Raw genomic sequence first — 27,036 nt, 5'->3', positions numbered from 1 at the left:
ACTTAAATTTTGCAGAATTGAAAGCTCAGTTTAATAAAAAAAAACTATGTTTGATTTTCCTTGTATGACTACAACAGTTTTTGCAATTCTTATCTTTTTAATGCATACATGCATAGAAAGAAGGTAGAACAAAATCGACAAGGTTTTATGGCGATGCATGGTCTGACGATTCATTAAGATATCTGCAAAGTTTAAAATCTCTTTATATTTATTCTTCTTCTTCTTTGGCTCAACAACCGTTGTCGGTCAAGGCCTGCCTGTACCACTTGTGGGCTTGGCTTTCAATGGCTAATTGATTTCACCCCATAGCAGGATAGTCAGTCCTACGAATGGTCCATTTGGAGATTGAATATGGATCCTCTTTATATTTCAGGAGTCCGAAATTGACTGACGTGTGCTATAGAAGCAGAAATGCTTCTACAAATAAATGTTGGCTCAAGCATTCGTGGGCCACATTTGGCCCGCGGGTCATCAGTTTGACATCTCTGGTTTATACTATTTAATAGAGAAGTAACAAGGCCGGTCTCGTGGTACAGTTGTCAATTCGCACGACCTTACAACACTCCCGTCTTGGGTTCAAGCCACGAATGGACCGTTGGCCCCATACGTAGAACTGACTATCCTGCTATGATTAATAAATAAGTCACATAAAGATAAGCCCAAAAGCATGTGGTACAGTGTTGTCTTGACCGACATCGCTTATTATGTTATGTTGTGCTACGCATGCAATTTTAATGCAAAATCAGAAAGCCAACAAGTTTAATCGGCTTGTTAAAATCAGTGTGAATTAAAATTACACTTCTTTTTCTTTGGCACAACCGTTGTCGGTCAAGGCATGCCTGTACCCCACTGGTGAAGTGATGAGCTTGACTTTCTTTGACTTATTGTTACCATAGCAGGATAGTCAGTCCTACGTATGGAGGCACGATCTATTCGGGGCTTGAACCCATGGCGGGCATGTTGTTAAGTCGTACGAGTTGATGACTGTACCACCAGACCGGCCTCTAATACCGATTCAATGAGTAGCTATTAACAGAATCAAACAGTATTTATTAATTTCAGTCTATAACGAATTCTTAGGATGCTAATGCCGATAGTGGACTTTAATTGATCATATTATTGTCCAATAAAATATTGCAGAAGGCTAAACGCATCGTGCACCACAAGTATTTAATTACACATAGTTAATTTCAGGTAATAATTCAAGTGCGTTCAATGAAAATGCATGCTCAACGAAGCAGTGTAACGCCACATTTCACATTTCATTCACATTTCCGCCCAATTAATTGATATTACGACAATCCAGCAAAATAAGAGATGCAAATACTAATGACAATCACATGGCAGAAGAAGCAGTTATTTCATTTCATGGTAGTGGAAATAGTGCAGAGCTATCTCCAATTAGTGATTAGCTTTTCATCTCACCAGAAATTACTATCCTTTTCTGCCCTCATTGCACAGTTGTTGTACCGTTGTATCAGTGACTGAGAGTGTTTGTCGTGCGCTGTTATCAATCACATACACAGGGTGTGTATGTGTATCCATACTATAAATAAGTAAAAGAAATGAGGACGACATTATGTACCGGATCGAAAAGAAAGCAGAGAGAATCAGGTTTAAATTGAACCTGAATCTTTGTTTACATCAAATTGGACCATCAAATTTAAGAGAGTATAATGTCTGGCGTTCTTGGCCGGATCGCAAACAGCACTGAGAGCAACCGGTTCAGTACAGATCGCAGAGAACGCTGAGAGCAGCCGTATAGATCCTATCGATAAGAACGTTGATAGCAGTCGGTTCAGATCGAATCGTAAAGAACGGTGAGAGCAACAGCTTGGGCTAAAATTAAGGGTCGCGGTCCGGATGCTGGAACGGATCGCACCTGGCAGGTTCAGAACACAACGCGCATGGCTATTTCTAATACATTTTTTGCGACCAATGTTAAATTGTTAACATAGATCATTTTTGTTTCATTTTGACTATCGCTCAGGAAAACTTTGATACAATGATGTCATACTAAGAATCGTTCAATGTATATTATTGACAACAGAAGAAGTGTCGTATAATTGTGCACAAGTGGTATATTGACGAATGTATCTTATGTTTCGATAGTAAGTTTACACCAACGCATGATTTACGAATCGTTGCCACTTAGATGAGTTTCGTGTAACTACGAATTTGTTGTAGATTTGATAATAATTGATAATTCGATAATAATAGACACTAATGGGTCCACCAATTATTGGCTTAATCTGTTTAAATTAAACTTAAATTTAATTTCATGCGATAGTGAATTGACCGACTGATCGATATCGAACAAAGAAGCCGTTAGTTACCCTAATCCCTAAATATATTGATGCTATATAGCGGGAATACTGGTGTGAATCAAAACTATGGCTGATACCTATTTTAACCTCCTTCATAAATACTTTGGGATACTTTTTTAATAAAAAAAGGGTTTTGAAAACTAAAAACATGTTCCTACAGGCTAACATCTCAACACACAATCAATACAAAAAACATTTCTCAACTCGTATCGTATAAAACACCTTGCATGTCCTCCATAAAGTCTAAATCTTAGTGTCATCGAGAATTTGTGGCAGAGGTGCGAAGGTGGATACAACTGGTGTAACAAACAAATACATTTAACTTTAAAGCTCTGGACACCACTTGAGAAGAACCAGAAGCAAAAACTTAATGCAGAACTAGACAAACCTTTAAAAATAAAAAATAAAAAACATGCCAAAGATCCTCGAACATTAAGTGTTGCGTGATTAGTTTTACTTTACTAGTTAAAAAGACCCTATTGAGCGAGACTATAATCTTGACTCGTGTGTAATCCCACGTAACATAGAAATCTCGGCACTATTCTTATCTCGTTACTCTCCTTCCGTCAACAGTATTCGTACGTCATCGACAAAGCATATAGGCAGCTTGGTTTCATTCATCGTCTGACATTTGATTTTAATGATTTAATAATTTGATTTCTGTTTAAAACAACTGTTCGTCGCCTTAGTCCGGTCCACACATCAATTCAATGTTGTAACTGGTATCCGCACACTAACAACTGGTCCACACGAATTGAGCGCATTCAGAAAAAATCACAAAAATACCTATAAGAACCTTAAGGTGGAACATGGACCAGTCTCTAACATATCAAACTAGTCGGCTTCTTCTAGGTTTGCAGTCCTTAGAGAGACGGAGGGAGGGAAACGGAGGTATCACAAGCAGTTTTTGTAGCAATGTTAATAAAAGGCGAAATTGATGCTCTCGAGCTGCTACTTAAGATCAATTTGTACGCTCCTGACCACGCACTACGTCCTCGGAATTTTCTGATCAAAATATACCGGGCCTGTACTTACAGGGGAGATCATGATCGCAATTATCTCAATGTGTAAAGCTTTCAATAAGTTCTATTGCTTTTTTTACTTCAATATTACCGTTGCCACGTTTAAATGTTCTTGTCTGTATTCAAATTTATAGCAAGTTTTATTTTATTTTTAATATTACAAAGGCCCCTGCGCGCGCCACGCAATTGTTTTCAATAAATAAACATGTAAAGAATGCGAGAGGAACACATATAAATTTTGAATTTGTTGTTATATTTTTCAGGAAGATATTTTCTGTAGAATGAATAAAGTGGGCACTTTATTTTGGCACAGTGATTTTGATCAATTTTGGAAAAAAATATGTTTTTTTAAAGCAAACTTCTCATTTTTATCTTGGTATGGTACTGCACATTCTTAAGCATATCACGAACAATGTTAAAAAAATAAAGCGGTTCAATAACTTCATGTTTTACGGAAAAAAATGTAAAAAATGTAAAATTGTAAGTAATCGGCATTTTATTTTGCCGATCACTGTAGATGCCACTAGATACTTACCAGTACATTAGCGGTCCTGGAACCAATTATTACAATTTTTATCAATCATTTTTTTGCAATCATTAAATTGCATCATACGCATAACGAGTGGTATTAAACTAATTTGACCAGCTGGGAGAAATTGTGACCTCTTGTGGCACCTAGAGATAGAAATTGAGTGTTTATATGGATGGCAAGCTACAGCCAGGGATCAAGCATCTTGAAAAATTTCCGTTGATCAGGTCTCGACGACGTGCTTTTGCGAGCAGGCCAACAAGAGAGAGAGAGAGAGCGAGAGAAAGAGAGAAAGAGAGAAAGCTAGAGAGATAGAGAGACAGAGAGAGAGACAGAGAGAGATATCAATATATATATATATATATATATATATATATATATATATATATATATATATATATATATATATATATATATATATATATATATATATATCTGTATATATATATATATATATATATATAATTACAAGTCGTGGGTGTTGTGTTAGTGTCCTTTCTCTTTAACGATCGGAATAATAATGACTTTATTGAGGAGCCTGCGTTTATCATCAATCTGACAGTGCAACACGTCAGTTGAATAAGGTTATATGATGGTGAGGTGTGATTGAACGTTTTATATGTAAACATATAATAATAAACACACTATCTATTACTTCTCCGGGGGTAAAGCTCGGGCGTCCTCGTCCGATTAGGATAGGCAGTACAAAGATAATAGGACAGTATAAAAACGTTATAATAAATTCAACTTAGTATTACCTAACCTTACGCAGCCTTACAACAGAATTTCATTCGCGTTTTATTAGTTTCAAGTGATTAAGTACCTTTAAATTACGTTCATTAGAAAAGTATGGTATGTTTATCAATATTCAAATTTTGTTCAAAAGAATTTGCTAATTGTACTTCTTCAACCTCTTGATTTTTTGTTTATGTCTTTTAACTCCTCTAGCATTTTCAAATATTTTGTCCAGTACGTTTCTTACAATGAGTTTTGTTGCTCTTGGTTGCATCTTTGTTCTTATATTAGGCATGATGAACACTGCTTCCCTTTCCTCCAATGTTGGAGGGGCACATTTTGAATCATTATTATTGGTTTGGCGCTTGGCAGCTTTTGTCATATTCTTATATGCCGCAGCAAATAATATTTGTGCTTTTCCAGATATTTCTGGTGGATTCACACTATTAGAATTGTTAAACAACAATTCGTTGGGTGTAAATTTCGTTGCCGTATGCACGCTATTGTTGTAAAGGGTAACAGCAATCTTTGTTAAAGATCTTGTATCTGCTCCTTCATACTTATACTTATTTGTATTAATGATTTCTGTTATTGTGCAGTGTGTTTTTTTCAATTTGCCCATTCGATTCTGAACAAGATGCATATTGTAACAAGACTCCAAACGACGACAAAAAACTTTTTAGTTGGACAGACATAAACGTGGTCTCATGGTCTGTTATGATTTCTTTAGGCAATCCTATGATTGAAAAATAAGTAGCTAACTTCTTTTGAACTTGTACTATGTTCTTGTTTTTAAGGTACATCATGTGTAGATGTTTTGTAAATGAATCAATGATTGATAAGAAACTACACTTATTAATGATATAAATATCCATATGAACGCGATCTAATGGTTTATGGGTAATCGGTCTGGGTGAAATTTTTATATTGTAAGGCTTGCGTTCGTACTTATGACTACTACAAATTTCACAGCTGTTAACATAACTTCTAATCATTTTTAGCATGCAGGGAAAGAAATATGATCGCCGTAACTGATATTCTACTTCACATATACCTCTATGGGCTCTGTCATGCTCCGATGTAACGAGAAAATTTTGTCTCTCAATACTTGTTACATCTTCTACCATATTTGGTGTAACTACAAAATGACCTTTTGTGAAATTATGGCTACTAAATGTTTCCTGAATCGTTTGCATAAGATTTTCTGCAGCAAAAATAGCGGTCTGCTTTCCGTTGTGGTACATGCTTAAAAACCAACTGACATTACTTGAATCGAAATTGTTCTGAGTGATAACAGTTCTTTGAAAATTTACAAATGGTGTTTCTTTAACAATCGCATTTGTGTCTCCTAATTTGAATATAAGCTGATTGCGATACAAATTTACAGGTCTTATTGTGTAGTGAACAAAGTAATCGCCGGATATATCCCCAGAATGAATAGTTTCGCTACTTCGGTTTGTTCCACTTCTTGGCGAGTCTGAAATGGAGGAAGCATTAATATCTCGTATAGATTTGTCAGGGTCAGTCCTCCTGCTCAACGCATCTGCTACCACATTAGTTTTTCCTTCTTTGTATTTAACTCCATAGTCGAAGTTTTCTAGCTCTAAACGCCAATTCAGTATTTTCGAATTTTTGAAAGATGTTTTTATAAACGTAAGAGGTTTATGGTCCGTGATTAACGTAAACTTATTCCCGTAAAGGTAGGGCTTAAACTTTTTGACCACCCAAATTATAGCTAGGGCCTCTTTCTCTGTTGCTAGATAGTTGGATTCTGTACTATTTAGTGTTCTACTAGAATATGCTATAGGCCGTTCGCAATTATCTTGAACTTGAGACAAAACCGCTCCCAATGCAAAGTTGCTTGCGTCTGTAGTGAGAATGAAGGGCAGTTCAAAGTCCGGATAAGCAAGGACTTGATCAGAAGCAATAATATGTTTTAGCTCTTCAAATGCCTTTTTATAATCTTCCTCGTCATACGCTACTTTAGCACCTTGCTCTAAACATTTTGAAAGGGGTCTTGTTAATCCAGTAAGCCCTAGGAATTGTTTGATTTCCTTTTGATTCATAGGTAGACTTCAATCGAGGATTTTTTTAATTTTATCGGGATTAGGTCTTATTCCATCTTGAGTTATTAAATGACCTAGGAACTCTGTTTCTCTTTTCAGAAATTCACATTTGTTTACTTGAATTTTTAAATTACAAGCTGCTAATCTTTTCAACACTTTATCCAGGTTTTCTAAATAAGATGTTAAATTATTACCAATTATAATAATATCGTCTAAGTAGACAAAACAAATCGATCCTATGTATCCTCTTAGTACATGGTTCATTGCACGTTGAAACGTCGCTGGGGCATTTTTTAACCCGAACGGCATCCTCGTGAACTCGAAGTGTCCCTGAGATGTCGAGAAGGCCGTTTTTTCGCGATGTGCAGGGTCCATTTCTATCTGGTGGAAGCCAGATTTCAGATCTAATGTCGAGAAGTATGTAGATTTTCCCAAACTATCCAAGATTTCCTCTATCTGGGGAATAGGGCATTTATCATTAATAGTTTTTTCATTCAGTTTGCGAAAATCTATTACGACTCTTATTTTCCTTTTTTGTGAAGCATCCGATTTTTTGGGAACTACCCAAATGGGAGACGAATATGGACTATTCGAGGGAATAATTACTCCATCTTCGAGCATTTCCAAGATTTGCTCTTCTACGTCTTTTTTAAAATGATTTGGAAATCTATAAGTTTTGCTGTACGTTGGCTCATCGTCTTTAGTTATCATTTTATGTTTAACTACGGTTGTTGAAGAAAGTTTTTCATTACTCTTAAGGAGTACTTGTTGGTTATTCAATATTACATCAAAAAGATTATCTTTTTCATAAGGTGTCAAATGGTCCGACCTTATCAAAATTTCTACTGCTTTTTTATTGAGTGGCTCATCGACCTTTAATGGAATGGGGTTAATTGTTTCAAAATTATTTACATTTAGATGAAAACTGTTTGTAATTGTTGGTGCAATATGGGATTGGCTTATAATATTTACGATGGACTTATTATTTTCTGATTTGTAGAGCCCAGGTTCTATTATAAGATTATTACAGAGTAATTGATGACATGGAACAAACCAATCACCATTTTCTAAAGTGTCGATTGTAACTATGTGATGGAAAAATTTGTTGGTTGGAAAATATTTAACAAATGGAATAATTTTATCAGCGATAGTAACTGTTTCGTTGCTATAATTAATTATAGAATTGCATCTAGCTAAATATTGCGATCCAATAATTCCATCAAAAAATTTATGGAAATCATATTCATAGTACATTTGATTTGGCAATTCTGGTCCAAGCAAATTTATTGACCCTTTTTGTGAAACATTATGGCAACCTGATCCATTTTTTATTACGGTATTAACAGGTTGTAATGACTGAATTATTCCCGGTTTCAAAATATTCTTATTTGCACCACTATCCAAAAGTAATTTAAACCGTTGAGAAGTTTTAGGATGTGTCCCTGTTATGTATGGAAGAAAATCTAAATCGGTAAAGTTGTTTTTACAGCTTCCCAAAAATTTACCAAAATATCATCCTCCTCATTTTCAAAATTTTGTGGGCAATTTGAATTGAATGTTTCGGTTGTATTCAAATTTTTTTGATTCAAGGTTAATCTTGTTCTACTAGACTCAGTTTCCATTGGAACTGGAGAATCCCTATTAGAAGAGTGCACGTTTCTCGTGTTACGGTTCATGAAACTCGATGTCGAAGCTTGATTTGTCATCCTTGGTCTATTTGCGTTGCCATCGAATCGCTTCTGCAAACCTTCATTGTGTGAAGTGTAATGCTTTGTTTCGGTCACTTTTCTAACATTTGAATTTTGTGCTGTGAACTCGTTGGATTTCAGCTTGCATAAAAACGCATATGCTCCTTCCAAATCCTCAGGTCGTGCTGCTTGTACATAACCAAAATATGGTTCCTGTAACCCTGCAATAAATGCAGCTAGACTTGTTTCGTCAATGAAGTGGTTTATAGCTGACCAGCTCTCATTATATTTTTCGTTTTGCCTTGCTATTTGCTTAATTTTTTGTATTAATTCCTTTGTCTGCATGTAATAGCCTTTTAAATTGGTACTATTGTTCATTTTATTATGCCATAATTGGCACATGTGCGTTGATAGATCATATCTATCGCTGAAAGTTTTTGTCAAAATCTCTTTGATATCTTGAAAATCGGTAGGGTTACCTTCTAAGCACAATGCATCTTTTGCACGCCCCTGTATTTTGTTGCTTGTTGAGGATGCTCATACATTTGGTAAACGGCATAATGCACGTTTGCCTTAAAAATGTTCAGTGCGTTCTCTGCTGTTTTAAGCCATGCAAAAAGCTGTTTTTTGTTTCCATCGTACACAGGGACTGCCTTTATCGGGTCTGGGATTTTATAAAAGGCATCCACATTAACGCTAAGGTTAGTGCCCTGCGCTACGCTACTCGCTACACTACTACTAGCCTGCTGAGTATTACTCTCAAGTGTGAGTATTTTTTGAGACTGTTGCTCAGCGAGAGACAGCGAGAGTCTGTACGAGATGCGTAAGCTGCTCAAGTTGCGCCTGTATTTGTTCCATGTTATCGGTTAAAGATAAGCGCTCGAGAGGAATATCAACGTTGGTGGGCACGTATGAGAGGCTGCCGGAATCGTTCCATATTGAATCTGTATCCGAACAGAAAGCCTCAATGGTTGAATTTCTCCACATAAAATGCTTCGGTTATAAACGTCTCTCTAGGAACACGTTTTTAATTTTTCAAATTTAAGAAATCGAATAGTTCTATTTTATAGTGACTATCCGAAACACAGTAGCAAAAGTTTTTCTATCTCTGTCACTCAGACAAACAAGAGAAATTAAAAACCAAAAGTTTGCTTACCTGTGTGTTGGTGTTGAAGAACACGTGAGGATCCTAACCTCAATCCGACGTTTGATGATGAAAAAGGGAGAAGAGGATGGTCCTGTCGATGAACAGAAAAAGGCGTTGCCACAAATCGTCCGCACTTTTACAATTGCACGAAGATGAATACGTAACCCTATCTTATAGTAGCTACATATCCAGACAAACTACGTAAGCGTATTACGGCTCACTAGCACTGTTTTTTTTCCTAATCAACGACTACCGGCTGCGCCAATTACAAGTCGTGGGTGTTGTGTTTGTGTCCTTTCTCTTTAACGATCGGAATAATAATGACTTTATTGAGGAGCCTGCGTTTATCATCAAACTGACAGTGCAACACGTCAGTTGAATAAGGTTATATGATGGTGAGGTGTGATTGAACGTTTTATATGTAAACATATAATAATAAACACACTATCTAACACTATATATATATATATATATATATATATATATATATATATATATATATATATATATATATATATATATATATATATATATATATATATATATATATATATATATATATATATATATATATATATATATATATATATATATATATATATATATATATATATATATATATATATATATATATATATATATATATATATATATATATATATATATATATATACATAGAGAGAGAGAGAGAGAGAGAGAGAGAGAGAGAAAGAGAGAAACAAACTAAAATTTCAGCATACCGGACGGTAACAATGAATGGTTACGGAGAAACAGCCATCAGCACTGCAGCCGAACAGAAGATCGGCTACTTAGCACGTAGAGAGCATAAAGAATGGTTCGACGTGGCATTAACCACCTTCAAAGTTATAAGTTTGCTGTCAGCGTAAATGTATCAGCTGATCGTGAAAATCTGTGGTCTTGTTTCAGTTCCTATTCTGCAGACTTCGGCCTCTTGCTAAAAACTTCATCGCCAGCTACCAAGCAGGGTTTGTTGGAGGCAGATCCTCCAGAAGTACCGAGAGGGCCAGATCCCTACGATCCCTGTTCATCGACTTCAAAGCGGCCTACGACACCATAGACCGGAATGAGCTATGCAGCGGTACCATTTCCGTGGGAAGTTGATCCGACTGTTAGAGGCAACCATGAACGAGGTGCAGTGCAAGGTGAGACTATCGAACTTAACGTCGGAATTGTTCGAATCTCACAGGGATTTGAGGCAAGGTGACGGACTCTCCTATCTGCTCTTCAACATCGCCTTGGAATGTGTCATTCGAAGCGCGGGACAAGACAACGACATCCGTGGCACGATATTCTACCTGTCTCTCCAATTTCTTGGTTTCACGGATGACATATGCATCATCGCCAAGACGACAGCGGGGGTTTATGAGGCGTACACCCCACTTAAACGCAAAGCAGAAAGAATTAAATTGAGAATCAATGCGACGAAGATGAAGTACCTGCTTGCCGGAGGCTCTGTCCGTGATAGGGCTCAACTGAGATTCAGTGTATTAGTTGACAGCGACAATCTCGATGTAGTAAAAGAGTTACTTTGGATAACGTCATTAGCAGCGAAATCCGGAGACACATTGTGCAAGGGAATCGTACTATACTATGGGATTTACCGAGAGCTAAGATCCAGAAGACTTCAAGACCGCTCGAAATGTGAGATATATTGCAAATTGATTTGTTCGGTGGTTCTCTTTCGACATGAGTCTAGAACTATCCGAACATCGGCATTGGCATCGGCATCCGAACATTGGCTATTGTGAGCAGGCAACCAAGAGGCATACAAGAGAGCGAGTTATAATATTTTGTTAGTTTGAAATATCCATAACTGAACAACAAAACAATAATGGGTACGACGTATTCTAATGTTACATATAATTAAAAATTATTACTTGAGAATCTACACGCCAAAGTGTGCCTGTGTGAACCGATACTAATTATAAACAACCGTTTTATGAATACAAATTCTGTCAGACTAAAAGCCGGCATTTTTATTCATGTATGAGCTAGTTTTACGATGGATCTATAAAAAGTGTATAGTTAAAACAAAAAAAAAACTACTGCATGACGATCCTTAACTGTCATCAAATTGAAAGATAATGTCTCTAAATCAACGAGATTATAGTCATTAAAAGGATATTAAAATAAAATATTTAATTCACTCTTGTATCTACTATATACCATTTGTTAAAATTGTCAAAAATTAGAAATTCAATACATAGGGTAAATTTGCCTACAGTTATGGTTATACTAATAGGTTACACATTAATAGTGAAAATATGTCTTTATGACAATTTAAAAGTAAATAAATTTATTATGTTATTATGATACGTTCTCTGGTATTTTACATTGCGTTTAAAAATAAAGTAATAATACCATTCCGTGGAGTAGTAATACCATTGCATGACTACAAATTGTGTTGGTACACTTGCCCTAATTGAACTTATTGTATACTAGCTTTCCTTTCCGTAACTATTCAATTAGATTTTTGAAGTACTAGTAACAAGTGTAAATACATTTAAAACAACAACATTTACAACATGTAAAATATAGGAAAAGTAGAAGAAAAAGAAGAATCGATTATTCTTTTCCTTTTATAACGCTCAGTAACGTACCACGGTGAACTCAATCTTCTAATGAACACTTTCACACACGTGTACCATTACGAGTACGCCCACTTTTTACAAAAGTACAAGCTCGAGATGAAACTTGTTTAAAGGTCTCGATTAAGGTGTGTGCGTGAATGAACTTCGTCAGTTTCGATTTGAAGACGAGAGAAGATCATAAAATGTATTCATTGTTTTGCTATTTGTTGCATCGCTCTCAGAGTTTGTTTTAACTGTTAACTGTTAACTATAGCTCCAGTGGGGTACTTTCGTAAATGATTTATCTATTCGTAAATTTCATAACTCATATCCCAAACAATATGCTTTCAAAACTTTCGATGAACTGCGAACATTGCTATGGCTTACATTATGTAAAATTTAACTTAATGTAATGTGCTTAAAACATGGTGAAGATGCTGTGTTATTATTTGCATAGATTTATTTTTAGGGATTAAATTAAAAAAATGATTTTTTAGATAATTTGTTTATTGATTTTTTTCATAAATCGTTGTAAATCGTTTCAAACACTAATGTAATGTATTGGTTCAAACATATGTCCTAACATGGAAGCACTGTGTTCATTGAGAGAGAATGAACTCAAGCACAGTGAGAGAGAATCGACTTCATCGGACTGCGAGCACGCGTTGCCTTAGGTCCCAATTGGACATGGTGTTTCGCCGGCTCTGTCCCCACTATCTAGCATTTTTACGCGGCTCAGCGAAGGCTTGGGTGAATTCTGTCATGTGTCGATAAACCAGCACGCGAACAAGACGTACGCGCAATCGCTCCGTGAACCAGTCCTCCGCATGCTCGGCGTATGTTGGGACTACGTAATATCTCGATCGCATTTTCGCCGTGATTCGGCGCCAAGTGAAAGTGTACACCTAGCACTGGAAGTAATAGCTCAGAGCTCCGTGTGATTCCTTAATTCAGACGAAAGGTTTAATTCAATGAAAGGTGTTTTGCCCTTCATGTTGTCGTGTAAATGTGCTGTTCTGCCGCGCACCAGCACCACAAAAGTTGCGTAGTGTTATCGAGGAACCTGATCGACCGTGTTATCAGCTGGTGTGATGGATGATAGTTCAGCAAAAACCGCGCTCATGTGTATCACGTTTCGTGTTTTTAGTCTGCTACTGGTTTCTTTGAGTGTTGCTTATTGTATGCCAAACTAATCACCAAATCAAAAAGTGAATAATTAGTGATAACTGGTGGATATGATTACGTGTTTGTAAATGTTGATATCGTAGACCTCTTTTCGGGAATTTTGTGCATGTTTTCGAAGGGTCGTAACTCATCCATTCACATCGTGCCAGCCGCTTCCATATCGCAGCAAGGGATCGTGTGATTAATGTTCTCACATTTCCGACTCTAACACAGGCACCAGAGCTCGCCGTACGGAAGCTGATTGTGTTATCGGATGTGCAAATCGAGCCCTTTTTCTAATTGCACATGCTAAAAAGTTCGATGTACCTTTCAGCTAAGCCGTGCTAGACAGTGATAGAGTAGCTGGTGTGCTGAATACTTTTCTACAAGTGTGCCATGACAGCATAATAGTGTTGATCGTGTAGTGTTGTGTATACCATTTTTCATTAATGCATAGTGAGTGAAATTTGCCGAGGTAAACTTTAAAACCAAAACCAGAGTGTCTTCCTGCTTCGATCGTCGCGATCTCGCCGACTGGAGCAAAAGGTGTGGGCCTCGTTTTATGGATACAGCAGGAGATCAGATAGTACCGTCAACAAGCTTTTGGGTAATGCAGGTGAGTTTGTGCCAAAACTTATTACGACGTGTTTTACGTCAGTTTATGAAAATTAAGAGAGATCTGATTTGGTAGCTAGGAAGTCATATCAATTAAACATGCATGTTTTTTTTTAAATTGTAAAAACGGTCCAAAACGTCCGCATTGCTTATTTTTTTATTGTTTTGTGTTTCATGAAAAATGTGGTTTTTCTTAAGTTATTATTCGATTATACGATTATTATTCTTATTGAGGCAACGAATTACGGTTTAGTATTTATTATTTGGTAATGAATGTGATATAATAAAACTATGTGAATTGTTATAACACTATTTTTAAATGTTTTATGGTGCACTTGTCAACAAGCTCTCAAGCACCCATAAATCTTAACGTTAGGTTTGCAAATCCCTTTTCATGGACCCGTTCCACTGTCTTCGCCTCACAGTACGGTTGAAGAAGCGCTTACTTTCTACACAAATATTTGACAAAAGATGCCACTGGGCTGGGCGCTATGGAACGGCTACACCCGGGCTCGCTTACACTGTTAGCTACCGTCAGTGTTGCGACTGCAGTAAGATGGAAATTCCGACGGCTTTGGTAGATCAATCCTTCGTTCAACCGATCATACGCTGCGCGCATTTAATTATTAGCTTTGGCCGCGCGTTAAAAGCCACACATTGATAGGTGAAATAAATTATCAATGATTGGACCTATTTGAGCAAAACTTTTAAAAAATTGAATGAAAGAAGCGCGCAAAGGAGAGGCACGTGCAAAGAGACGGAAGAAGTGACTGCAAGCCCTAGGAAAACCAATGATTTCTATCAATAATCCACCGCGTCCGTAAGGTCCAACCGGCGAGCACGGTGCGTAGCGTGTGCCACCCGTCATCCTAGGAAGGAATTCCTTCGCGAGAAACGTGCACAGTGACGGTGGATCATCAATAAATTAAGCCTACAGAGAGCCGCGTCTCGGTGAGTGGGGCCTCTGATGATGGTGCTCTGATGATGATGATTAGTTTGTCCATCGACCTGCGCACGATCGTCTCCCGGTTGTTGTACGAATACAAATCTCCCAGACTGATCGTCTGGCAAATAGAGGATGAAGCAAACGATGGCAAACGCTCAGCGAAACCAGGGCAAATGGGGCACGATTATGGCAGGTCGTCGGCGTAGATGCTTACAGTAACAAAACAAAAAAGACGCTTGGCAGATACGACCTGTACCGAAGGTGGCACAGGAAGCGCCTAGAACGTGTCGGATTCAATAAAAGTGAAAGATAGAGCTATTGCAGTGCGCTTTGCTCGGGAGGTTTTGGAAGTGGGTAGTGTTTTGTTGCCGTAGACGATGATGTTTTGGGTGGTTTTAATCGATGGATAAATTATGCGAATCTACAGCCCCTCGCCGATCGATCAAATAAATCGATGACCATGATGATGATGACGGTGTCGTTTGCTTTCCGACAACCAAGCCATGAGCGAATTTCCATATCTCGTAGCTCGTCGTGGTCAGGTGTGCTCGAAATAATCGGTGATCGATAGAGTGTGGTTGGTTATATGCGTCAAAGTGCAGAGTGTTCATCACCATTCAGTTTGAGATAGCGAAGAATTGCTTTGACAATGAGGAAACTTCATCTTTCCTGTTTGTGTTAGTGATAACTTCCCCTTTACTTATACTTTCTTTTTACATAATCCTAAAATATATGTGTCTATGAATTGTTTCTATCGCAATTATATCCTGATTTAGGGTTTAAATTCGTTTTGTATTATTTTTATAATCACACTAATGAGTATTGCTTCAACCCAGCTGCCAAATTAAACTAGAAACCTTCCTCCCAAAACATCAATTGCATTCGCGGCCAGATTGTGTTCAATTGTGTACCTTTACACCACACACCTTTGCTACCGTTCCGCACTGCAAAAGACGCAAAAGGTCAAATGTCAGTTTCACCTGCGAAAATAAAAAAAAAACACTCTCACAGCACCGGCAGCACCGAAAAACCTGTTTCTGCGCAAGCATGCCGATGCATAATGACATTAGTGAAAACATTTTCCCCGGGACAAAGCGTCGTGATATCTGCGCGGGGACGGAACGATGCTACCGATCGCCCGCCGCCACGTTTGCTACGAAGGGTGTTGCAATTGCAATACTTTCCGTGTTCGTTTTCCAAATGTCAGTCGTTCGATACGGCATGCGATGCGATTTGTGCACTGCAGACACACACACACACTGCACACGGTGCAGGTGCAGGCCGCACATTTTCATGATTTTCCACATCCAATCCCGTTGCATCGGGCGCGCATTATGCAATCGTTTGCGCTGTCGGTTGCAATTTGCTACACTACACCGGCACCAGCAGCGGGCAAAGCGCGGTAACAAGCGGGAACCAGCCTCCGGTCGTTTCGGCAGCGAAATGGGCAAAAAAAGACCAACAAATGCATCGATGTTTAGTCAAATGTCACATCATTGACACATTACCCGTTTTTAAATGCTTCTTTTTTTTACTTGTGTGTTCCTCTACAAAACCCTACTTCCACCTTGTGCCCGTCTTGTAGTGCTTCGTGTTTGTCATGCCAGAGGCATTGATGTTTTTGTTGTTGCTGTTTTTCTTTTGCCTATTCTTCTACCAACCTCAGCGCAACGGTTAAGATCGACTGGAAGATCATGATTACTAGCATGATAAACGTATCGAAGGGCTACCTTATGCGCTGCCGTTTGGATACAGTTCATACCGTCCATTGTGTCCCATTCCCATTGCGATGTCTCGGTAAACGATGACCAAGGTAGTAGCACATTGCCGTCCTCGTGGGACATATTATTAGGGCATGTCTTTGCATTGTTCCACCCGCACAGCACATACAGCAATCGGTGACCTCGTGTAGCAATTCTTTCCACTACGAGTTGACAATTTTTGCGAGTTAGTTAGCTCTGCGATTTACTTCCAGATGCGCAAGCGCACGAATCGATTCTCAACGCGTGACCCCTTGACACGTTCAGTTGACGGCCTGTGAGGTTACTTTCACATCTACTGTGCCTCACAACAATGCAAATGAAAAGTCGATATCAAAAACATATAAAATATCTTCATCCTTAAATTCATTTTAGATGTCTGGATGTCTAGCATAGTTTAGTACTGGGCGCTGAAGAATAGGAAAAACTAATTCCTATGTATAATAAAGTGCTCGCGAAAATTTTTGCCCAGCAACCAGGGCGGAAATTAAAACAAATTCAATTACAGATAATGTCGTTGCGATAGCGTCAACCGGTGTCTTTACCTTTGCTTGCCTCCGTTTCGCTACCGAAGCTTCAAAGCAACCAAGCGGTTCAAGTCGATCGACCTCAATCGGAGTGGCCGGAGAGAGGGGGTGGTGATGCTGGTGGCCTGTTACAATTGCAAACGGGTTGCAACGGTACGATTGAGGCGGCTGCAGAGAAACATGAATAATTGCATTAAATTTTGTGCAAATGATTCAATTCTTACCGTCAATTGTTCTGTTTTCACCGTTTCACCTTCCTTCGCCCGCGGGCTCCCTGAAGCCCCTCATCTGCTCCCAGCTCAGGTTAGCTTTGTGCCTATGCCTCGGAAACGGGATTGTAATAGGCGGCGGTTGTACAACAATCTGATTAATAAATTGAATCACGATTTTCTTCTGCCACGATGCAGTGCGGTTTGTGTTTCGGCCGACTTGTCTGAGGAGGGCTTATTTATTTTGCTGCCAAGAACAGCACGCAGTAATCAGAAGGGAACGATTTGTCGCCTTGTAATGATGCATGTTTGCGGGGGTTGTATATTTTTTTCTCGCACTGCTTCACGGTGACGGAGTTGAAGGATCGAAGGATGTGAAGTGACATAAACACGTTTTACTATTTCCTATCTGATTTAAACCTCAATCGGCTGTATTAGTCAGAGGGTTGTAGTTCAAAGTATCAAAGAAATATACTCTATTTAAATGAAAAAAAAATAATTTTGTTATCAATTTTTTTCTTTGAAGTACTTGTGAAACGAAATTAAGGCTCGACCCCTTGAAATTTTTTGCTGTCAGCGAACTTGAAATTACTTTGCCGGTTTATAGTTTTATTGACTTCTTTCTTCGAAACTGAAAGCTCAACAGGTGCACACCACATTGACCTCCCTGCATTGCATACGTGGACGGCTCTTTTTATTCATAAATGTTGTTTTATGTTTATGCTTCTTATTGTTACCATGCACAAAAAAAAGGTCGAAGGGGTTCCCAACGACTGTTGCTCTCCGCCACTTGTGGCGTTTGAAGGGGCTTTTTGTTTTAACCAGGCACCGTAACATATTGCAGCGCAAACGACGACGGAGACACCGGGGAAGGGCAAGTCAACAGGTCAAATTGGGAATTGATCGATCTATCAACTCGATCAAAAACACCCTCGCTTTGCATTGCATTAATGCCGAAACTGTTCGGCCTCGGGAAAAACAATGCACCTACCCCATGCACTCCGTTTGTGAGTCAACGGGCGTGAAATGCATGTGAAAAATCGATTTCCCTATTCACCCCGCGACCGATGGGTCTAATTGAAAGCGACATGGGAAAATTTGCCGATTTGCTCTTGTGCGTCCCTTCTATCGCGCTCCAGTCGTATGCGCTTGCTTTAACAGCCAACTCACGCCATGCCGCTGCTGGCGGACAACTGTTCCTCTGGTGGTAACCGATTTATGGAAAGTGGGTGGCTTGAACGAGTGTGGCTGACGAAGAAGCGCCCGATGCCCGATCGACATTGGAGGCGTTGGCCTCGAAGAATCAGGTTAAAGTGCAACCCTGTGTGCATGCCCGTGTTTTTTTTATTTGCGTGTAGTTTCATCCCCCTGTCGCGGGACCAGTGCAATGTGCGGAACAGATCCTTAGCTTTTGTCCGCGCTCATAATTAATCAACCGCATCGCAATACGGTTGAGCGGCGTGGATGCTTCCTTGCCGGTTGCTACTGCTGCCCACACAAACACGACTCGACTTTACGGTACATCCGCAAGCGATCCGCGTACGTCGTGGTCTCGCCATAGAAGGGAAATTATTGCGCATACGTTAAGCGACAAAATCCCTCGGCAAAATTGTGCAACTGGTGCGCGAATGAATGAAAACTGGTACAAGAACGTGCTGCAGAACGGTAGTCCGGTATGGGTGTCTGTCTCTGTCCGGGCCAGGTCAAAATGCATACCCGGAATGAGATTTTAGAATGGTTGCACCAGCCAGAATGATGGCTGGTAACCATACTACCAGTTTGGAATAGGATTTAATATGCAAAATTATGTCTCGAATAACATTTTTAGTGATATTATTAAACTTAAAACAATAATAATAATGCGCTGTATCTAATGAAAGCTTCATAAATAGCCTGCATGTATTGAACGGTTTTTTCGATTACATTAAAACAAGACAATAATTTTTGTTTGTTTATTGACTTTCCATTTCGATCGCAATTGGTCGAATCTGTGGAATCTTTATTCGCATTGGAACGTACCGCTCTTTGCTTATCCGTCTATAATGCCCGACTGTTCAGTGAGCATGAAAACGGTACGTAAACGACCCGGGTAATATGTATTTCCGCTCCGTGCAGCAGCGAGAGGATGCATGGAACTGCACCGGGTGCATCGAAGCGTAGCGCTGGATTTCGAAATGCCCTTTTCGATGCGTACCACCGTTCGCTACTTACCGTGTGAGCCTCACACCCGATATGGGGTTCCCTCTGCAATCAAGCAAACGTGCGATTCGTACCAAGTACACGCGCCCCGTCTCTTTTTCTCCCATCGAACGGATGGCAATAGTAACGACCCACATGCGACGGTTCCTTATGGAACGAGTACGGGTAACAAAAGTAAAATAGTATTAGATGCCCACCGTAATGAGCGCAAAAATTTATCACCTTTTAGGGAGTCGTAACTATAAAATGTGTTTCAATGGCAAGCGACCAAACGAAAAAAAAGGAATCAACAAAATCATTTGCCTCGTCTAGCGTCTAACCCGATCGCAATTGCATTCAAACCACGCGTTTTGGGCTGTGGGTTAAGATGCAATTGTGCAACAGTCAACGACGACTAGTACTAGTAGGGTGAAAAAACACATTCAAATCACCAGTCGAATCGTTTCTAAATGGAGTCAATAACGAGCAAGCACTTACAGTGCAGAATGGGGATGAATTAATTCATTTCCATACCGATCGTACATAAAACGAATCGAATTCCTGGCACCGAGGACCCACAAATTCCGGCAAAGCAAGTCGCGAGATTAGATTCAGCTACGGTGTCTGCACAGTCTGTGAGTACCGAGGGGTAGACAAAACATATGCAGTACGGTGCGATCATCATCATAAACATCCATTCGGCTAGCCTGCTCCCCCCACGCGGAATGCCTGGCGACGCGCCTTGCGGGGCATCATCATGCCATCATCTGCGGCGTGAGAGTGCAGTGGCAAGCTCGGGAAGCGTGAAAAGCGCCCAGTGCGCGGTGTGGCACACCAAACAGTGTGGGCACCCCGAAACAACACGGGCATCGGTGCATAATGGCCACCTCAAGGGGTCCTGTGGGCCGCAGAAAGAAAAATGGAACCGACCCCCAGTCGGCGAGCTGATTGGCAGGAAATCCGTCCGTTTCGGGGCGCAAGAGTGTGCGAGCGCATGGAGACATCTCGCAATTAAAATTCGCTAATTCCTTTGCTACATCTGGTGCTGGCGGTTGCGGTGGTTGCCGTGCGCCGAGTCCACCAGCCAGCCGTGCCGTGCAACTTGACGGCGGTTGATGATTCATCCGCGCATTCGCCCGGCGGCGCATGCGGCACCTTCGGCTTTGGAGCATTGGAACGCGGTACAGCTAAGCCGCTGCACGTGGGTAATTGTGAAAACCAATAACCGACTTATGATGATGGTGATGATGATGAGGCAGTGAGCGGATACTCACTGAACAGGGTGAGCTTGCAGCAAAAAATATGTACCCGGTGGTGGTGATTTAGAGTTCAGGGCGAGGCTTCAGGTGGAAAGTGATAAACTGCATGAACGGTAGAACGAAACGATACAACCCTTTCCCGCACCGTAGCCTTTGTCACTTATCCGGCAGAACGAATCAATCCGTAAACAGTGCGGCCAGTGGATCTTTTGAGACGCCTTGTAAATGTAATTTCATGGATGGTAGATTGATGGTTTTTAAAGAGCGAAAAAGCCACATTATTATAAGCCACAGCGTATTCAGTAGTAATGAAGTTCTAACAATTTTCTTAATGATATGTACCAAAAAAGTGTTATTTAATGCCCTTTGCTCATACGAAAATAAATTGTTGCAATATTTTGCAAATTAATCGCAATAGTTACAAAAGTAGTTTCCAATATCTAAGTTATCACCAACCATCATTTAAAGAAGACTTAATTGATTAACTGGGTACTAAAGCACGCTTTACATGAGATAGACAAAATAAATTGTAAATGCGGGAAGATATTAGCGATAAGTGAAATTTCGCACACTTTTAAAAGAAGGTATAATGTATCTGTATGTATATGTACTTACTTACTTATCCGGCGCTACAATCGCTTTGCGGTCTTGGCCTGCCTCAGGAGTGTCCGAAACCGCTCGCGGTTTCGCGCCTTCGTCTGCCAGTCCGTTATCCCGGCCTTAATGACGGACACCTCCACGTCATCATATGTATGTATCTTTAAAAAGAGGATTGAAGGATACCTATCCTGATGTGTACTGAATATGGCTATTTTGCCGTTTTAAGAGTACAGCTCTAATATTATACCATGAAGGGAACCCAATATTAAAAACTTTAGTTATCTAAACTAGCTCTTCCATCTGTACAAAAGTTTGACATAAGGATTTTTTTTGAATTCAAACAGTAATACTATAATTTACATAGTTATTTTTCAACTGCTCATAATATTTTACGATTTTGTATCCATTTCTTGCTGCGTTTTATTCTTTCCAATATAACTAATGGGATGGTTCCAAAGTTTAGTGCCATCTTTTCTATTCTTGTGCTTTCAAGTTGTGGTTAATTTTATTCTATGAATTATTATTCGATTATTTGAGATTCATTATTGCAGAATACATTTTAAATGGCAACTAATTGGCCATTTTTGAATCTGTGACTACCATTTAAATCATACCGCATAAAGCTTAATGAGGATCGATAACTTTAGTTTATATTTTGTTCCCTAGGCTACTAGAAAGTTATTTGTTTTGAATTGCGCTGACAGTAATGGATATGTAGCCATACTTTATTTTTAATACATTGTCGGACAGGGCTGACAAAATTGATGTAATAAATTGAGCTAACTATATACCTAAATTTCAATGGATGCTGGGTTTTGTATTATGAAGTTTGTATTATATCTTCAATTCCTTGTCACAGTTTTCATTACATATTGAATCTGTTGATGCCTGTGCGTTCATTGGCAATATGGTAATTGCCTACATATGATATGAAAGGATGTAAACCATTCAAATGTATGTATATTTCCATCACGTTCATTATGCTGCTATTCACATGCGATGTTAATGAGCAAAATTACATTGTTTGTGCTAAACCTACCCAATAGCTTACATTGTTTGGTGATACTGATGAGTACCCTTGCTCAGGTACTGAAAAGTTTATTGAATGGCATAATACAATTTTGTTGGTCCGTTTGGTCCGGTTCGATCGGTAATGTATTTTGGCCTGTTTTCCCATTGACCGGAAAGCTTTCCACCGAGTGCATTCATCCCGAACGAAATGGGTTGAATTCCCCGAAAGAAACTGAACGCATCACCGGAATGGCCAGTGAAGCGAAAAATATTCATGCTTCGACAGTAAAAGGAATAAATTAGCTTTAATATTCAAAACGCCATCACAGCAACGGGCATTGTAACGGCGGATCACATGTCATGAAAAATAGTAAGCTCATGTAGCGTATCATTGCACTTATGAGCTGCTGAAAGAGGGTGAAAGGAAAAAAAAACTTAAATCGATTATAAAGCAAGGGAAACTACCTAAATGCTCATCCAAGCTATACATGGAGGATACGAAAAAAAAGTATTGAGCTGGGGTTCGACGACAGCACAACATTCTACGAAAGCGGAAGTTCACACATCTAACAGCACCGAACAACCAGTACTTCCCGTGTGAGTAACTCCGCAAAGCGCCAACTTTGCTGAAAAAAGATCCGCTAGGGGAGCATCAACCGTCACATCAATGGTGCGCTTGGTGGGTTGTTTTTTTCGGCAAAGTTTCAACGACACCGATATGTTGGGGCGGAAAGTTGATATTTGAAGGCACAAAACGAGTGTGTTTGAGAGCACGCTGACTCGTGATGGAGCATCACCCCGTACCGGCATCGGATGTTTGCGTTACTTCGCGGTGATGGGCAAATATCAGTATCGGCCCTGTGCGGTGCAGTGCTGGTGCGGACTGACAAACAACTACGCTACGGCCCTCAATTTGTTCGCCAAGGCGCACGGTACAAAAATTTGCCGCTCGGAATGCGCATGCCGAGGAATGCAAATGGCCGCCGTCGGATCGATGAAGCTTTCATGCTGGCCTTCCTGTCACGATTGCTTTCGTAACATGAAATGTAGAGAAAGTGTATGCAATAGTATGAAAAGAATATTTTTCACTAATTTTAATTCATTTATCTTCATTGTTAACAATGAGACAATCATTTCCATTGCCTTGAAGTAAGCAAGCAATGTAGCTCATCCTACTACTACTACCGGTGCTGTTTCATGCTCCGAGGAAGATGATATTTATGTTGCAGGAAATGGTGAAGCAAACAAACATTTGTGTGCGCCTGTCTGTTTGGCAACTTCCTCTCAGCGTGGGGGGAGTAAGCCATTACTTTGTAGACACGATGGAATTCGGCCACCCTTAGCCTTTTTATCTACTTCTCGCTCTCTATCTCTCTCTCTCTCTCTCTCTCTCTGTTTTCTCTCTTTCACCCTTCTAGCCGTAGCAGAACCGTCTCTTGCATTCTCCCCAGTAGGTTTACCACCGTCCTTGCCCCATTCCGACGTCGGTCGATACTCGTACTAACGCATAAACCGAACGGTAAAGTGTTATTATGCGCTCGACTGGTCAAACAAATAAAACTATTCCGTAGACCGACGGAAAGTCGGAAGAGCAAGCACCCAGTACGCATCGGTCGAGTGGCTAACAAAATGTCACAAATACGCACAACCACACAGAACACAATAGCAAGTCACAAACAACCAAAATATCGTACACTTCGGTGGCATATGATCAAGTTGCGTGGCATTATCGTCGAGTTACGGTTCGTCGGTGTAAGTGCGTGTGTGAGGGGAGGGTAGGTGAGTTTCTATTTTGTCGTGGCCGCTGTTGTTCTCTACTTGATGTGGTGATATTTTGTGATTGGCTGGCAGGAAGGGAGGGCGAGTTTTCTGACTGTCGTCACCGGTTCGGGAAAAAAGAGCACAATAAAAGAACGACAACATGAGCTGGAATTTTTATGACATTTTTGTTCGCCGCGTTTGAACGCGTTCCAAAATCGAATCGATTCAGCCGGAAATGGCCGGAAAGAGAGCTCCGAGCGATGGTGTCCTCCCACCACAGACAAAAAGTCACAGATTATGATAACATTTCGGTGCGAGTGAAAATGGAGCCCTTGCTGTACTTGTCGTGCGGAAAAAAAGCACTGTGCGGAAAAAAGGCATCGCATGGCTGAACAAATGCGGCCGACATTTTGTACACCGGTAGCACTGCTCGGTTGGTCGACGGTTCAGTTTGTTGTCGTTTTTTCCAATATTGCCTTCAAACAATGTCTCAAAATGGGGAGCCCCATCGTCATTAATCTCACTCATGCGCAAATGAGCGCGTTCATGACCCTCTACACAGGAGGAGAAACACGCCTGGGAGCAGGGGGAATCCCTTGAAGCGCTGTACCTAAGCGTCCGTAGTTCGATCTCCACGGTTGACTGCGGGTGGAGAAACCTCTCCTGTACTACCACCCCATACCCTATCATCCTGTTTCATATACACCACGCAGCTGGATCAGATTTGCGTAGTGGTGATGAACTGTTGCAACCGCAAACCTCCCCAACGTGCATGTACGAGGAAGCTCGAGGAAGCCTCATTTCTACACCATTTTCCGTACCAGAATCATTCATCGAAACCCACCTTCAACCGTCGTAAACAATCGCCAACTTAGTGGCCATTTTGTATCTGAATCAGTTTTCCACACTTTTCGCAGAACCTTACCAACACACGAGGGTAGTGGCGCATCATAGACTCAACGTAGCGTGTCGGCTTTCTATCGCTCTCGGCCAATAGGAAAGGCAGTGATTTTCATCATTTTCCCTGACGCAGCGCCGGTGAGCGTTTGATTGGAGTGCGGAGGGAAAAATTGGTCTACCACAAAATGGCTACATAAAGGGGCAGGGCGGCATGTTGCTCGAAGCAGTTTTCCATTATCATGCCAGCACCGAGAAGAGATATGTTTCCGGTGGTTTATTGATTTGCCGTACTTTGTTGTTGATTCAAGGCGAGGGGGCAAAAGTCAATGGAATAATGAGTTTGCGCTTTTTATGTAGACATAGTTTTATGGAAAACTGTTTATTGCTGTGTGTAATTTTATTTATTTATTTACTATTTAAAAAAAAACGTTAAGAAAACAAAACAATGAAATAGGAGAGTGTTTATGAAAATAGGAATTAAAAACTTGTAAGGAGACTTTATGGTTTTCTAAATACATCATCATACAGTAATGTTCACAGAACGTAAATTGATTGCACTGAATGGACTTATCTGGATTTCGTTTTTAAAGAGATTTTCATGAAATGTAATTTAGGCTAAATTATGTTAAAATTATTAGAATCAACCTGTTAATCTTGTCCTTGTTGTTCCGAAAACAGGGAAATTTCATGATTTTCTAATTGCTACAATAAAAGTGAGGCAAATATTATAAAAAAAATATCTAAAATGGCTTCTAGTTAAGGTACATTTAACATTTTCTTGCATCAAGACCATTTAATGGAAAATCTTAGGGAAAAGCACCTTCTGAAATATACCTTAAAGCAATGAATTATTCTCTCTGATAGTCATACATGACGTCTTAATGACACAAACTACTAGATTGTCCATTGAAAGTTCATCCGTTCTCCATCCGAGTCAAACTATGGCTGTCAATTTCTTGACGGCTTAGTTGAAACTAACTGTGCAAAAGTCTGGATTCAGTGTGCCTCGCCCGTGTTTGCGCAGAAAATCGCGCGTAAGCGTCAACTATATAATTCCTGTGGCCGATTGCTGCGATAATAATGTTGTTGTGCGATTGTGCGGATTGATGCTGAGCTGGCTGCCACGAAAGGATGGTTGACATTTATAGATAGCCGATGGCGGAGAGGCAAAAACAAACGTTAAACTATCACAACAATCACAAGACAACCTCGCTCCATACGCCCGGATAGAGTTTGGAGCGGAATGGTTGGATAAGAAAGAAGAAGAAAAAACGACATAAAGAAGGTAAAGGTATCAAGAATCACGCGTAACTAGAGCACTGGCAGTGATCGTGGCGGCCGGTCGAGTGACGAATTGCACCAGAGAAGTGGTTTCTTGAGCTCGGGATTGAATTGTGGTGGAGATCACTAAAGTGTTTGCCGATTAATGTCGGTGTACTGTAACGCATCTTGCCTAAAAGGTGCTACAGAGTGGCGAGTGTCAGATAGCAGTGAGATAAATTTGTCTCCACAAGCGTCCGACTGTGAGTTGACAGCTTGATACAGTGCGCCGAGACAAACGGTGGCTAGACAGTAAAACACGAACGAAAAACATCACTCATTTCGTGTGGTGCGTGCGTGCAATTGGCCACCAACCTTAGCGGAGGGACCAGATGCAGCCTGTTGGCTACATTTCAAACATCAAACGAACTGCAGCCGATTGGAAATTGGATGACTGTTTCCGATACTACCAACGTTGACTTGCTTCTTACCAGTGTAACCGTGCTAAACGCTTCCAAAACAAGCAGCAGAAAGACCCGCCATTCGCACGATTCGGCTCGTACAGCTACGGCGGCTTGGACGCGATCCGATCCACGCAACGCACTGCAATTTCGTATAATGAATCATAATTATCTCTCCATCGGGCTCGCTCAAGGCTCTCACATCGATCGTTCGATAAGCTGCGACAGATCTCAGCCCTGCCACAACTCTTCCCTATTTATTGCGTTGCTCTCCACCTCC

General features: G+C 40.1%; 1 protein-coding gene across 3 annotated transcripts in view; it reads left to right on the top strand.

The window, feature by feature from the left end:
- Positions 1-12,844: 12,844 nt before the first annotated feature.
- The window catches only part of LOC121593760 (dendritic arbor reduction protein 1-like), a 100,908-nt gene continuing 86,716 nt past the window's right edge, over positions 12,845-27,036 (top strand). The window contains exons 1-2 of one of the 3 annotated variants that reach the window (XM_041916424.1): positions 12,845-12,956; positions 13,604-13,885. In XM_041916424.1, the coding sequence (XP_041772358.1) occupies positions 13,832-13,885 (54 nt within the window). In that variant the 5' untranslated portion in view covers positions 12,845-12,956; positions 13,604-13,831. Of the gene's footprint in view, positions 12,957-13,503; positions 13,886-27,036 lie in introns of all 3 variants that reach the window. The other 2 variants (XM_041916422.1, XM_041916421.1) reach the window with 2 other exon arrangements.

The sequence above is a fragment of the Anopheles merus genome, chromosome 2L, assembly GCF_017562075.2.
Source record: "Anopheles merus strain MAF chromosome 2L, AmerM5.1, whole genome shotgun sequence".
In the NCBI taxonomy this organism is placed as follows: Eukaryota; Metazoa; Arthropoda; class Insecta; order Diptera; family Culicidae; genus Anopheles; species Anopheles merus.
This window is presented reverse-complemented; position numbering and strand designations above follow the sequence as displayed.